A 14,563-nucleotide genomic window follows, 5' to 3' on the forward strand; every position below is an offset into this window, starting at 1 on the left:
AGTTTCTGACCTTAATTTTTTAGAAAAATTTATGAAACTTTGTGAATTTTCTATTAATTATTTTTATGTGAAACGACAATAAAGTGGTGGCAGTAATGTTTTTAAAACATCCGTCTAATAAAATATGTATATTTTCTTTGCTATCCGTAATTTTAGTAGTGTTTAGACGAAAAAAACGCAAGTTGAGCAATTTTTAAAACTTCCATGTTTGATTTAACAAAATATATTATTTTAAAACATATATGTTTGTTTCTAACAATATAATTTTAAGACGTATTTTATCATCATACAAAAACAGTCATTAGTTTTCGGAGGCGTTCATAAATATACCATTTTTTGGCGAAAATACACAACTTCAAGATAAGATAGTTTTGCTACATTTAATGTGTTCTTATATTATAGAGTTGTTTTTATGTGTTGTTAATTTAAAGATCCGTTAACATGAGTGTGCTAAGTATTATTACAAAACGTACCTGCTGAAATCTCTCCCAAAAGTTAACAACAGTAATAACAGCGTATCCTGCCGAGTGTTATTAGATATAATACAGCCTCCGGTGGGGGTGATGAAAGGGGAGCACTCCACGGCCCACCCTTTCCACCTCTCCACCGCACCTACCCCTAGCTACTGCCTTCAGCCCCTAGCGGGCAGTGCCGTCCCGTCAGCCGGAGCGTTGCTATCCTCATAACGAAAATTTCAGTGTTGAACGTTGTCAATGACGGCAAGTTATTAATTCACTTTAAATAATGTAGTTAGTTCCCATCAAATTTTAAATTAATTCATGCATCATCATGTTTTGGTTGTAAATTTTTATGGAATTTCATGTTATTTGATTTTACTAATAATATTCCAGAAAAAATTAAAATACATTAAAAACACCTGTGGTTTTAGTTCAAAATTTGATAAGAAGTGTCTAAAAATATAATTGTAAAAATATTATAATTTCTTTACAATATAACTTATACTCTTTCGTTTTATTTATGATGCACTTAGAATACATTTAGTTTATTTTGAAGTCTATTTTGGCTGTGATTGGTGAAAATTAAATTAATTTTTGCATGATGATTTTCATAAATATTTTAGTAGTTTATATTGCTAAAGGCTTAAAACTTTTCAATGTCCGTTCGAGTCGAATAAAATATGTTTCACTGGTTTTGTACACCATTCGTTTATGCATACGATATAATTATTATCGTCGTTATATCAAACGAAAAAAAGCACATATTTGAGTGAATTGTAATCTTAAAAAAATAAACTTCCTATTATTGATCTAAGACACTAGCTAGTTATTGCATGTTAGTTGGATTTTGTTATCACTTGTGAATTTATTGTAAAAACTACATTTGTAGGTTTGCTTGTTTTATTATTACAAAAGCGTTATTGGTGAAGCACTACGTGGTAATGCGAAATAATGTGTTTTTGATTTGATGATTTGATCACTTAAAAATATTAATTTAATACTGTGAGTGGAACACATCTTGGCCTATTTTCTAAGTCTTTTTTTAAGCCCAGAAAAAAATAAAGTATCACGCATAAAAAAACTACTTTAAAGTTCTCCATTACGAACCCATTTTCGATTATGGTTTAATTATCACAATGTGGCAATTTAGGTTCGTTAGAAAATTATCGTAAAACATTTAAATATGAGTACCTAAACTTCGCACAGCTAAAAAAAAATACTTTTTAGCAATGTTTTATTTTTGTATAAATCAAAAATTAATTTGTACGTGTATTGTTAGTTTTAATAAAATTTTACCATAATTGGACTTACCTGTCTGTCGTACAATAAAAAATAAATAAAAAATTAAAAATTTTAAAAAAAAAATCCGCGGTTGGTATTAAACGGGAATTTAAACCTTATCGCCATCTACATTAGGAGTGTTATTGTTAGCGACCCGATTCCAAATGGTACAAAACATGGTGCATCGCCTAATTTTTTTGCTAGAATTTTTACAAGCCTTTGTTTGACTGTGCGACATAAAAAAATATCAAAATAATTAAAATTTCAGCTTACTGTAGATATTATTTTCAGTGTGTTTTTTGTACAAACTTGGCAAAATACTATTTAAGTTAATTTATTTGAATATACTTAATCTACCTAATTTAGTAAACCGTTGTTATAATTGATTTCGAATCCTGATTCGTCCGTCATTTTTTTAAAACACACTTTTTTTAATATTTTCCATAAGACATTTTATTTATTCATGGTGAAGCCCCCACTTTACAATTTAACGACATTCATTTAAAAAATAGCATGAAATAATAAATTGTAATAAGATAAAAAAACAACAATAAAGCCTGTAAAGCAAATATTATAAAGTATCGTTGTAAATAAGATGTAGGTGTTATGGTATAATGTATTGCGTATATATGTTATTACGTTATAATTTATTTGTAATTTTGCCGTTCTTGTTCTTTAATCCATCTTTAATAATTTTGCATTCAAAATGTTTTTTTTTACCTCATTTTTTTTTATATCGAGTGAAAGATTGTTGAATGCTTTTACTGCCTGCTATTTGTGGTGTCTTTGTCAAAAAGAAAACGGCAACAATTGCGAGATAAATTATAACAACGCTACATGTTTGCAGAATTGCGTTCATCTGCCATCTTATAAGGGAATTAACAAATCTTCACACATAACAACTGCGACGTAAATTTGAATTTGAGGAAATCTCTATTATTATAGATATTTCTCAAGAAAATATTTATATCACCGAATGACCGTTGAAACTTATGACTTGAGAGTTCTAATTTTTATCTTCGATAAAAAATGAATAACTAGTCATTTTTATTTAATGAAAACTTGAAAGTCTCGTTACTCGGCGAGCTCAATATAGTTCGTGATTGAATAAGGTTTAATAAGAGTTGGTGGCATAATTTGTTTCCTGTTGTAAAACTTATGAAAATCACTGTTTTACGTAAATTTATCCGAAATTACTCGCTATTCACGGGTCCGTGTTTTGTACTTCAAAGTTCTATTAGTATTAAGTTCCGTGGATTCCAACATATCAAAGCTTAACGTTAGAAGTCGAGAGATAGTTGGTTCATTATTACAACTGCTTCTGCGAAACAATTGCTATTTCCACAAAATTTAGCATTGTTTTTGGCACTAAAGTTTTCCCTTAGAGGAATCATAATCTGCGCATACGAATTAGCAAAACCTCTCGAAATGTGAGTCTTGGCGTCATTGTTTGCCCGGCGTTTGTCCATATCAATTTTTAGCGTGTAACATCATATCCATTTGTGTTTGTTTTTATTCCGTGCGCTCGTTATCAGAAAATTTTCAATAAGTATTTTTTTTTTAATGTGATAATATTTTAAGTTATTTTCCTCCTGGAAAGAAAAGCAATGTTAAATTTTAGTTTTAACTTTCTTGATTAAATTATTATTCGATCAACTATCTCTTTCATTGTGATCTCAATTTCAAAGAAACGTAATATATAATTAGAATCTCCAGAAAAGACTACCAAAACACGGATGGTGGAATTAAATTGGATGACTTTTTCATACGTGATCATTCACGGACTTATTGCAATTATTTCGAGTGGAAGAAAATATCTTTACCGTACTCATATTATTGAGAAAAAAATCATTTTTGTTTCAAATTTAAATTTAAATTTTGTGTTTAAAAAAAACGCGAAGTCGTTTTTCTTAAACATGAATCCAATTTTTTTTAACCATTTGAATGAAATGATTTTCGGAATTCTCCCGAGATATCTAAAATGTGCCACATATTTCTTAATTTTTAATCTGTCATAAAAATTAAATATAAGTGCATAAACAAGATACTTGAGAGTTTCTTTGAAATATTTGTGTTTGAAATTAACATATTTGATATTTATAAAAAAAATAATTTTAAGAATAAACTTGAAAATGTTAATTTTGAAAAGAAATGTCAATAATTTTGAAACGATTCGATATTTAGAAAACACATACCTTTAGTTTAGGAAATTAGTAAAAACAACTGTCACTTAGCTATTTATAGCGTTTATAAAATAAAAATAAATATAAATAATGTTTTTTTAACTCTCAACTGTCAGTGGAAAAATCCCGCCAATTTGCAATCATACACTATTTGAGACAAACTGAGAAGAATAATTATTTATCTCTCCAACGACGAACAAATTACATATCTACGCATTATTGAAAAAATATAAATATACTTTTATTATGTCAGAGTAGCGATTCTCCAACCCAGGCCGCTCGCAATCGCCGTCAAAAGTACATACATTGGGCGACATTCTTATTATTGAGTCTCGTCGATGGTACATACTTATGTATATACGTCAAAAGTCATTCCATTCGAACAACGAGTAGGTCCAACCACTCGTTGTTCGAATGGAATGACTTCGTCGAGAATCGAGGCCCAGATCTGTCCTTCGGAGCCTCTAATGGAATATGATGTCAGTAGCTATTAACGTCCTTCCGAGTCTTGAAGTCTTGAGTCTTACTTATAAATTATTGATTTTTGTTATATAGGCTTCACTAGGTGTTATACCTGTTCTACATGGTTTACATACTCATACATACTGAATGGTTTACATGTTACAGCTTATTGTTTAACATTATTCTTCTACGCTTGTTTTTATTTTTATTTATTTTTTTTCAGTTTCTTTTTTAAGACATCTCTTCTTAATGACTTGATCCAGTTCTTTATTTTTTTTCTAATAAAGCTGTCATACAAGGATCCCTACAGATAAAAGTTATTTATATTAAAGATTTTTAAAAACAGAACCTTACCATTCAGATATTTTATAAAACATTTTACAACTATAAAATTAGCGGTAACCACCAGATATTATTTTTCTAGACGACGAATTAGTAACTTCCGAGGATCCTTTTAGAAATATTTGAGATTTTTTTAATACTTTCATCAGAAATAATTATAATAAACCCCACTAATCGATTTTCTAGGCCTGCTAAGGCAAAGTCGACCGTAGGTCCATCTATTACGCCGGCCGCGCAGAAATATTTATTTTACACGACTTCATCACTGATGTCGTTAAAGTTCCTACTTTATTTTAGATTTTTGATAAGGCAAATTCAACAGTGGCTCAATACATTAGACCCGCGCGTCGCATATTTTTGTGCACGGCTGATTCACTTACGTCGGTAAGCTTCTGGCTTTAATTGAGGGTGTTGTCAATATCCATTGCGAAGTAGCTCCCTGCTAAACCACCATTGAAACCGGAGTACGGAGGAGCGTCACAACATTTCACGCTATAAGGGAGTGCTATTAATAACGTCATAACTACGCGTGTCGTCCATTCAATATATTAAAAACATTCCCATGGGGAATTAATTGAAAGCTATTTTTTGTGAAGCCTTATTCACTAAAGGGGTAAACGCGTTGCTATTTTCGCCAGTCTTATTTTGAATGGATTCTGACTTAATAAATTAAGACAATATTAACTACTCTAAATCTAAAAATGAGAAACAGAAAAAAGATTCAGCTGCATCTAGGAATTGTTTCCAGGATACTGCATATGTATTATCTCCAATTATTAAATATTACAAATTGAGGTTTAACACATTAATGTACTATTTAAATAAAAATATTCACCCCAGAAAAGTAAATAGATGTCGCACATTTAAATAAAAATGGATATATTCATCCAAGACACTATATAGATTGCATTTAGTTCTCATATCTTGCAATCGCATACAAAGATAACAGCCAATCGAAATATGCGTTAAGAGGAAGCTACAAGCCAAAAATGTGTATATTCTTCGTATACTTTTTTTATTTATTTATTTTTCGGAATAACTTTATTAAGTAAAACCTCAAATTGTAATATTTAAATATTGAAGACAATATTAGTGATTTCTAAACGAAAATCTGAAACAGAAAAATCAGAAAAGGAAACGGTCACATCTGGGACCAGATGTGACCGTTTCCTTTTCTGATTTTTCTGTTTCAGATTTTCTTTTAGAAATCACTAATATTGTCTTCAATATTTAAATATTACTTTTTTTTATTGATAAACTAACGTTTATAAGACAAGGTTTTATGCATAGCATAAAGGATAACAAATCATTATAAGCAATAATTAGTCATCGGATGTAGTTCGGATGACTAATTATTGCTTATAATTATTTCTTGTTATACCTTATATCGTAGGTAATAGTCATTAAAATCGCTTGACAAACGGAGTCTAAAAACATTAGATTTAAAGCAAAAAAAATGGTATTTATTTATTTTGATAATAATTTTATAAGAAAGCAAAAAAGTTAATTAAGTGAAACTGTCACAGATAATCTTAGCTATAATACTGTATTTTTTAAAGGTTGTTTCCTTTATGCGTTCATACATTACTATTGAAAAAATATTTTTTTAGTAGTTTGCATTATATTTTTTAATGAGTAACTTATTTTTTATTTGTATTCTACTCAAGCGAAGCAATAGGAAACCCTTCAATTTATCTAAAACATATTTTTTGGTATTCATAATGTACACCAATTCGTTACAAAGATTAATCAAAATAGTGATTTGGCATTAAGCTTTGCCTTAAGAAAAAAATAAGATAATGTTGGTAGCTCCTAGTTGAAGTATGATACAGTTGGTTAAAGACATTATCCCGGTAAGACAGAGATCCTGGTTTCGATTCCCAGTTGAGACCGTTATCTTATTAATTTTTGACACAATGTTGCATTTGAACATTTACCTATATTATTTAGATTATTATATTATTATATTTTCTAAGGTTTGTAAATTATAAATTGCATATTCCTATACAAAACATAAATTACAATTACTTCTTGAATAAAATGTCTTTATTGAAACTTTCCGAAAGAAGAATAAGCACAGATTTAATACTGTTACAAAGAATACTACATTTTAAAATTGACTGTCCCGAATTATTTCAATGTATCAATATCCATGTTCCCGAAAAATCATGCCGACATTTCTTACCTTTTTACTTCAATAACACCAGGACACTAGCTTACCAAAATTCTCCGATTCCGAGACTTCACAATCTCGGAAACAAATATTCTGATCTGGGTGATATATTTCATTTGAAAACTAATCAGTATAAATGTTGTATATTCTATCAATTTTATTCTTCTAGACACTAATAGACCTATGTACCCATATAACTTCTCCGTTTCTACTATTTTATTTTGTTGAATCTTTTAAATTCAATTATATGCGTGAGGATTCATTTTTGTCATTATGTTTACATTCTTCTTTATTGTATTAATTTTTAAGTGTTTACTCTGATGCAAAATGCTTGTATTTTTTTAAAAGAAAAGCCCACTAGGGCGTGTAATAAATAAAATAAATATCATCCGTGACAGGTAAGAACATCATTTTTTAACAGCGCCATCTGTTGCATGCAAAAGCAACACGCGCTATTGTTTTTTCTATTTGCACAGACAGTCTAAGCCACAGCAATGCGTGGCGGGGTAGCTAGTACAAAATAAAATCAGATACGTAGACCACTACTCTCTAAGTAAATTTGTCGAGTACCTACATCAATTATCGTTCCGCTTTCCGAGAAGACCTCAATAATATCGTTTGCAAAATAATTTCATTTTCCCCGCCGACCGCAATGCAGTGATGGTGAAAAACATTACGGAATTATCGTTGTACAGGATGGCCAGGTAAACGGTACCGTTAAAGTTTCATTTTAACAAAAGTGATACCATATTATTCAGAAAGTTGGAAACCATCCTTTAAAACATCTTCCTGTGTTCGGCCAACCAGTACAGCTTTTAAGATACGTTGAATACCAGAACTTCGACTGAAGTACTGTTGTGCAGCTATTTGAATACGTGAATTTAACTTTTTCGACATAAAAAAGCACTTAAAGTCATAAAAAAAATTTAATTTAAAAAGTACTTTATATTTATTAATTTATTTTGTAAAATGAATTATTTTTAAATGTCCAACTACCACGTTGGCGCCAATTATAACACAATCAGGTAAACTTATATTCAAATAAAACCCCGCTATGGCGCTATTGTAACGCTAATAGGTTTACTGACAGAAAGGGATTGCTTTGATATTGAATAAACAGAAAGAGGAAGATTAACTATATTTATTCAAATCAAATAGAAACATGAGACTCTCAATTGACATGGTTAACATATTCTCAAGGGAGTGTGCTGCAATCGAAGATAGCAAGCATGGAAGGAAGTTAAGTGGTAGCAATTTACAGTTAAATATGTGACATTGTGTACAAAGATTATTGTCTGACCTAATTCACAGATGGGCGCCATACAGCTCTTAGTAAAGAACTGTAAAATGTTTTAAGATTAACATGATGACCAGTGATTACTTCAAACTAGTTCCCGTAGAGATTGTCATCTGGAGCAGTTGGTCGAATCCTTCCCGTTGTCCCGACTTCGCTCCAAGGCTGCCCGATTGGTACTAGTACTCTAGAGAACGTCAGCCGCGTTCCTTCTCAATGAACAATAGAGTGACATAGAGGAAAGCGGTCTTCGGATAGAGTTGCGTAAAGTATTCCATGACAGTAGCAGGGCAAAAATGAACTGCTACAATTTAATTAAACGTTGTAATTGTCACGTGACTATTGCCCAATTCGAACAATTCATCAAATTCCAAAGTTCATGTTATTTTTCCACATTTGTGAAACTAGTGTCCAAAAATGATATAATAACAGAATTTGAATAGAGCATTCAAAGAACTTAAAAATCAACTTTGAAATCTGATTAATTGTTCAAATTCTGTTAAATAACCCCTCCTTAGTGACCAGAGCCAGTAAGGACTATGATTTTTGAAGACGAAGGGAGTGTGGAAGGAAAGCAGAAAGTGCCTGGCTATTCAAATCTTGTCACTTAACACAGCTAAAGCCATTTCAAGCAACGTTTCGTTTCAGAATAGTGGTCTGCATAATTTGATCGATAGTTCGTACCTCCTGGAATACTGTAATTTGTTTCAACCAAACAACTACCCCAGGGGTGGCACCACGATCTGCTAAGCATACTACATAACAGAACAGACAACGTTGCACTAAACTACATTTCTCCTAATATCTTCAACATAAACCATGCAGGTTTCAAGAGACATGCAAATAATTTTCTTTATTTTTGTAGTTATTTTATTGGTCAACAATATAACCTTCTTGACACTATTAAATGTGTAAGTTTAAATACTAAAAACAACTAAAAAAATAAATGCATACATATATTTTTGTATGTAGTTTCTAGTTGACTTTACATTGTCTTTCGCACTTTTACTATTGTATGTTATGCACATTTAAAAAATGTATTAGGTTTACCACTCATATTAACCTTTATATTGAATTAAGGACTTATTATTTTTTTATTACTGTTTATGTATATGTTACACTAACTCACTTTTACTATAGTCTGATATACACATTTAAAATTATATCTACCACTGTGGAACGGATCGCAAATAAAATATTATGTTATTTACATGCAATATAACACATAAATTAAAAATACATATTAAATTTTTTTGGATCCGTAACGATTTCCTGTATATTTCGTCCGTTTATTATATTTATTTACTCCCCTTCGCCATCGGCAGATTCTACTTGTTGGTAGTTATATTCCCTGTATTCGTACGTCCATTCCATGACCGTGAGTTATTTGATCCGACTAAGATATTCTCAACATTCTGCGATAAATCCAGAGTTCAAAGGGACGAACACAAAGGAGGTTTGTTTTCTTTTCTGTTGCTTTTGTTAAGGTTTAAACTTTCATATGTGAGTATTGAGACCTGATCCTTCATAAACGGAGATGGAGGTTGATATATCTACTTTAGAGTACCTTTATTATTTTGGTATTTATAACCATTTTTTATCTGAGTTTGATAACTTAGATATGTTCTTATTGAACGCTGAGTTAATCTGTCAAATATTTTTTGTTGGTTGACTGGTTGGGCAGCTTTGTGCCACGAAGAGGCTATGAGAAGGGATTTATTAATTCTGGTCAAAAAGAGGCCTCAATTAAAGGCAAGGCCAAACCGCCGCGATCATTTTGCGTCCGCGATGGCGTTCACGGTCAGCGTCCTGTGTGCGTGCAGAACCGTTCACACCAAACTAGCGATCAATTAGCGATCAGCTGGCGTCCGTGGCACTCGTACGTTCGTGTCGGTTGTGTGGTAGGTATAGCTCGGAGCGGGAACCATTTAAATAATCATAATCATGTTTGGAGACGAATCTGAAGAAGAATTATTACTTTTAGCGGCTATTGCAGATGATGAAGATAGTAGCTTATCTACCCTAATAACGAATATTTTCGATTTACGGTTTATTTATTTATTAAGTTGGAGTTTACAATTCGGTAATCGAACCTATGTATAGTGGCTATATATTGGATAAGTTGGCAGATTTTTTAACCACTGCAAGTATTTTATTTTTATTTTAATAATATTCGTTATTAGGGTAGATAAGCTATTGGGAAGATGGTGAAAAAGCCCCTGAAAAGTGTAAATTTACTTAAAAGACGGTTTGGTAAGATAAATAATTTCGACGGGTTGGTAGGATAAAATGAATCCCATAATGCAGTTTTGTTAGAATTTATGTATATTTGAATAAACTATTTTTTAATGAATTTTAATTACAAGAGTTTCTTTCGATTTCAATATTTTAAATATCAGATTAATGGGGACAAAATTAAATAAGAATGGTTTACACTTACATAAAACAAATTAATCGAACACATTTATAATAATTACAACTTCTTTTGTACAAAATATAAACATAGAACTGTGCTAAAAAAATACACGCGTTCCGGCGCTGTGTAGTCAATACACATCTCAAAATAAGCGATTTAATATCGGAAAAATATGAATATTCATAGCTAATCGATTATGTTTATTATATTTTATATCAAAAGTGATAGTAATTGTAATTTAATTGCTGAAAACATGAAAAAACCATCGGCAGATGCTAATTTCGTTGATCATTCTCTCTGTATTTGTATCCGACATCATGAGAAATACCACAAACTCAGAGATGCGTGCAGCGTGCAGATCCTGCAAGCAGCAACTGATCGCGGACGCGAGCGATCGCCGCGTCCAGACGCTGCACAGGACGCCGCGGCCAATCAGAGAACGCTTCGATGTGAACACGTTGCTACAAGTTCATACACAACATCTGATCGCCACCGTGCACGGGATCGCGGACGCGCTTTGAACGCGGCGGTTTGTTCAGGCCTTAACTGAAGTATGAAAAACAGTAGAAGTAACGACCTGTTCTCAGGAAGTCCGGATCATCTATGAAAGACGACCGGCCTCTTTTTGCGCAGAATTAAGTAGGTTAAAGCCATATGTCAATACATTATTGATGAAATCCGTCATCTATGGTCAGTTACCGATATTTGCGAGCACGGTCAGAATATGATTACGACAATCAGTAGACAAAACCGCTACTTTTAGCGGGGCCTCCAAGATATCGGATAAGCTGTCAAAATGCACACATGTTTCAATAACTGGCTTATTAATGAGTAAATGTGAACTAACTAAGCTCTTAGAACTGGACTTTATTAATTCATCTAAGACGCTATCAACTGATTTCGTTCCAACTTTTGCATTAACAAATTTTGTTAGATACGACTAATGACCTCATGATTTAAAAGTAAATATTTAAATTCTAAATAGTAAATCTATTAGTATTTTTAACTTTTTGTGCCAGCGTATATCGATTTGAAATGTCAATATCGGTCTGGAAATCAATGGTGTGACCGTGTTAGGGAAATCATCGTAAAATCATCGGTAGTTCCGCCTATCAATCCGGTGCTGGACAGTTATAGATTTCACTGTGCTAGACCCCGGAACGTGTTCTCTCAATCATCATCTAGATTTGGAAACCGTGTGAATGGGTAGAGCAATTCAAATACAGGATTTTCCAATAAGAGGTGTTATTTTGATATTCAATCGTAAAAGATCAATGGTTTCGTTGTTTGTGTGGCACTTAGCACCGTCTTGTTGATAGTAAACGTTGTCCAGATCAATACCATCCAATTCCGGCCATAAAAAATCATTAATCATCTCTCGATAGCGCAAGCCATTCACCGTAACTGTTGCTCCAGCCTCATTTTCGAAAAAATAAGGTCCAACGAATTAATTAATAGGTTTAAAATACAATGTCAGAATACGTGTTCATGAAAATAAGTATATTTTTGCATTACAACGAAAATTCTTTTTACCGTCATGATATATTATCAAGGCAAATCGATGAACCAATCATTGGATAACCAACACCTCTGTCATAAGTCACCCGAAATGGTTAGCTGCGTTTGGTAACTTAGCAGGGGTGCCCGAGCTCATGGGGTGAGAATAGTCTAGGTCTTGGCGGTGGATGCGTTTGCCCACCTACAGAGTGGTGAGCCAGATTTGAAGATACTGGATGTGTTGGCACCTAGCATCGTGCTACCTACCTTCTATCCTTTGTAAAATTATTGTGGCCTATCTACCCAACTCCTCTCCTCTCCTATGCCGACTTTAGTTGAGTTAAAATATTCGTCCTGTCAACATCGTTTGATTACGGAGCCCCCTTTATCGACCGTGTCGAAAATCAAAGCCATCGTGAGCTCGCGCATTGTGAAATTTGTGAATTGTTGTGAACCAGCGCAAAGAAGGATTGAAAACCGTGGAAGAATATAAAATGGTAAGTCGGCATTCCGAACTTTTCCAATCCTATTATTCCGCGTTGCGACGGTGCTATATCCGTCCCCATCAGGATGAGAGATATATTTTTACCTCTCTAGACCCATCGCCTAATAATTTTAGAAGTGCAGAGATGCATGCATAATAATTTGTTGAGTAAAATATGATTCAGATGTTCTAAACAAAATAAAATAATAAAGATAGAACAATCCTAATTCAAAGAAAACGATACAGAAACGACACAGACCTATTCCACAATTTATTGATGAATTTATGTTGAAATAGTGTCGACTAAGATTTTCGGTGATCGGTGTGATTTTGGTTCTTGTTATTTAAGTTTTTGTAACACCTCTGTTTAAAAATCCTTCTTGTATTGTTCTTTTAGGTACAGATTATTTTTCACTAGCACATCTAATAGGTAATTTCTTATTCCGTACGTCCAACACAGTATTTTCTAAATTTACGGGAGAATCACTTAATAAGCCCTTCCCCAATCTTTTTTGTACAGTTTCGTGGCATGACTGAAGTCGCCCTACAAAATACGATTTATTTATTAGTAAAAAAATACGCAAATTTTCAGATATGCCGACATGTTTTAAAGTGTTCTAAAATAATTAATTATTCATGTCAAATGAGACATCTTATTCATACTCGTAAATAATAATATTAACCTTCACATTAGTTTTAACATCACACTTATAAAAAATCACAATTTTTAAACCTCGATAAAAGTGATTTTCAAAGTAAACTCAAGAAGCTGGCCATAAATTAACAACACACGTACATCGATCACGGATGCCGTCATCCAATAGATAACTGATTGACCGCAATCTTTATTCTCAATGGCACGTGATACATGATTTTTATCCACAATACACATGTCCGGAGTCACTCGCCCTATCATTCTATCTCATTCTACCTATCTATCTGCAGCGTTAGTTCTAGGAAGGATGTTGCATTACTGCTGATGGCTGATAAGATTCTAAACGGTTTATTATCAAAACAAGAAATTCTGGCTAAAATAGAATTCTATATCCTGGAAAATTTAACAAGATGCCGCCAACGGAGGCTTTTGACTCTTCCCAGGCGGAGAACTAGCTTACCGAGGGTGACTCCCTGGGAAGAAGTCTTACTAGGTTAATTAACTGTCTCGCAAGAAATATGGATATTTTTACATGTCCTACAACGAATTTAGGCACAAAGTATTATTTAAATGTGTGTACCTACGTATAACCTTTTCTGTCCCACGTGTAACCAAGTATTATATTTATTATTTCAAATATGTTTTTGGTAATTTTGTTTTTCGCTTTTGCAACGTATTGGTTTTTATACTATTTTTTGCGAAATAAATAAAAGTTTGCAAATAAATCATTTTTAAAGTGCTCATTGTTTTCAAACAATACGTAATCTTAACAGGCACAATGTCAAGCATAAAATAATCAAACACACTTTATGTACCGTAGAATGCTATACATCTCATAAATGGGAAAAGCCACGAACGAAAAGTACTGCAGCGCATAAAGAAATAACATTGTCACCGAAACAAAGTGGTTTAGATACTTCAAGTAGTGAAATTGAAGTAAAACTGACAGTTGTTTCACAAAATTTGAACAAATCATCAAATTTCAAAGTCAGTTTTCAAGTTCCTGCAGAAATTAATATTCCTGTTATTATTTCAACATGAGCCAGTTGTTTCAGAGTACTTGAATGGGACTTTCACAGAACTTATTCACTACTATATTAACTTTGAAATTTGATGAATTGTTCAAATTTTGTGAAATCACCCGTAGTGCTAGTGGATGAAGAACATTCAACGTTTGAAATGCGCAGGTAACTTAATCATTAAAATTATCGGTTATTGTCATACGTCGTGTGTCTTTGTTTCTAATTCTGTGCTTGCTAAGTCCTCTACACGGAAAAAAATGAGTATGGTTGATTTATTAAAAGCCTGTTAAAAACGT

The 14,563-nt window shown here is 32.4% G+C and overlaps 1 protein-coding gene across 1 annotated transcript in view; it reads left to right on the forward strand.

The window, feature by feature from the left end:
• The first annotated feature begins 441 nt into the window (after positions 1–441).
• Positions 442–14,563, forward strand: part of LOC149420652 (uncharacterized) — a 121,612-nt gene continuing 107,490 nt past the window's right edge. The window contains exons 1-2 of the mRNA XM_089635978.1: positions 442–454; positions 636–719. Of these exons, the coding sequence (XP_089492104.1) occupies positions 442–454; positions 636–719 (97 nt within the window). The remainder of the gene's footprint in view (positions 455–635; positions 720–14,563) is intronic.

This window comes from Hesperophylax consimilis, chromosome 10, assembly GCF_061612785.1.
Source record: "Hesperophylax consimilis isolate HC1 chromosome 10, BYU_Hcon_1.0, whole genome shotgun sequence".
NCBI lineage: Eukaryota > Metazoa > Arthropoda > Insecta > Trichoptera > Limnephilidae > Hesperophylax > Hesperophylax consimilis.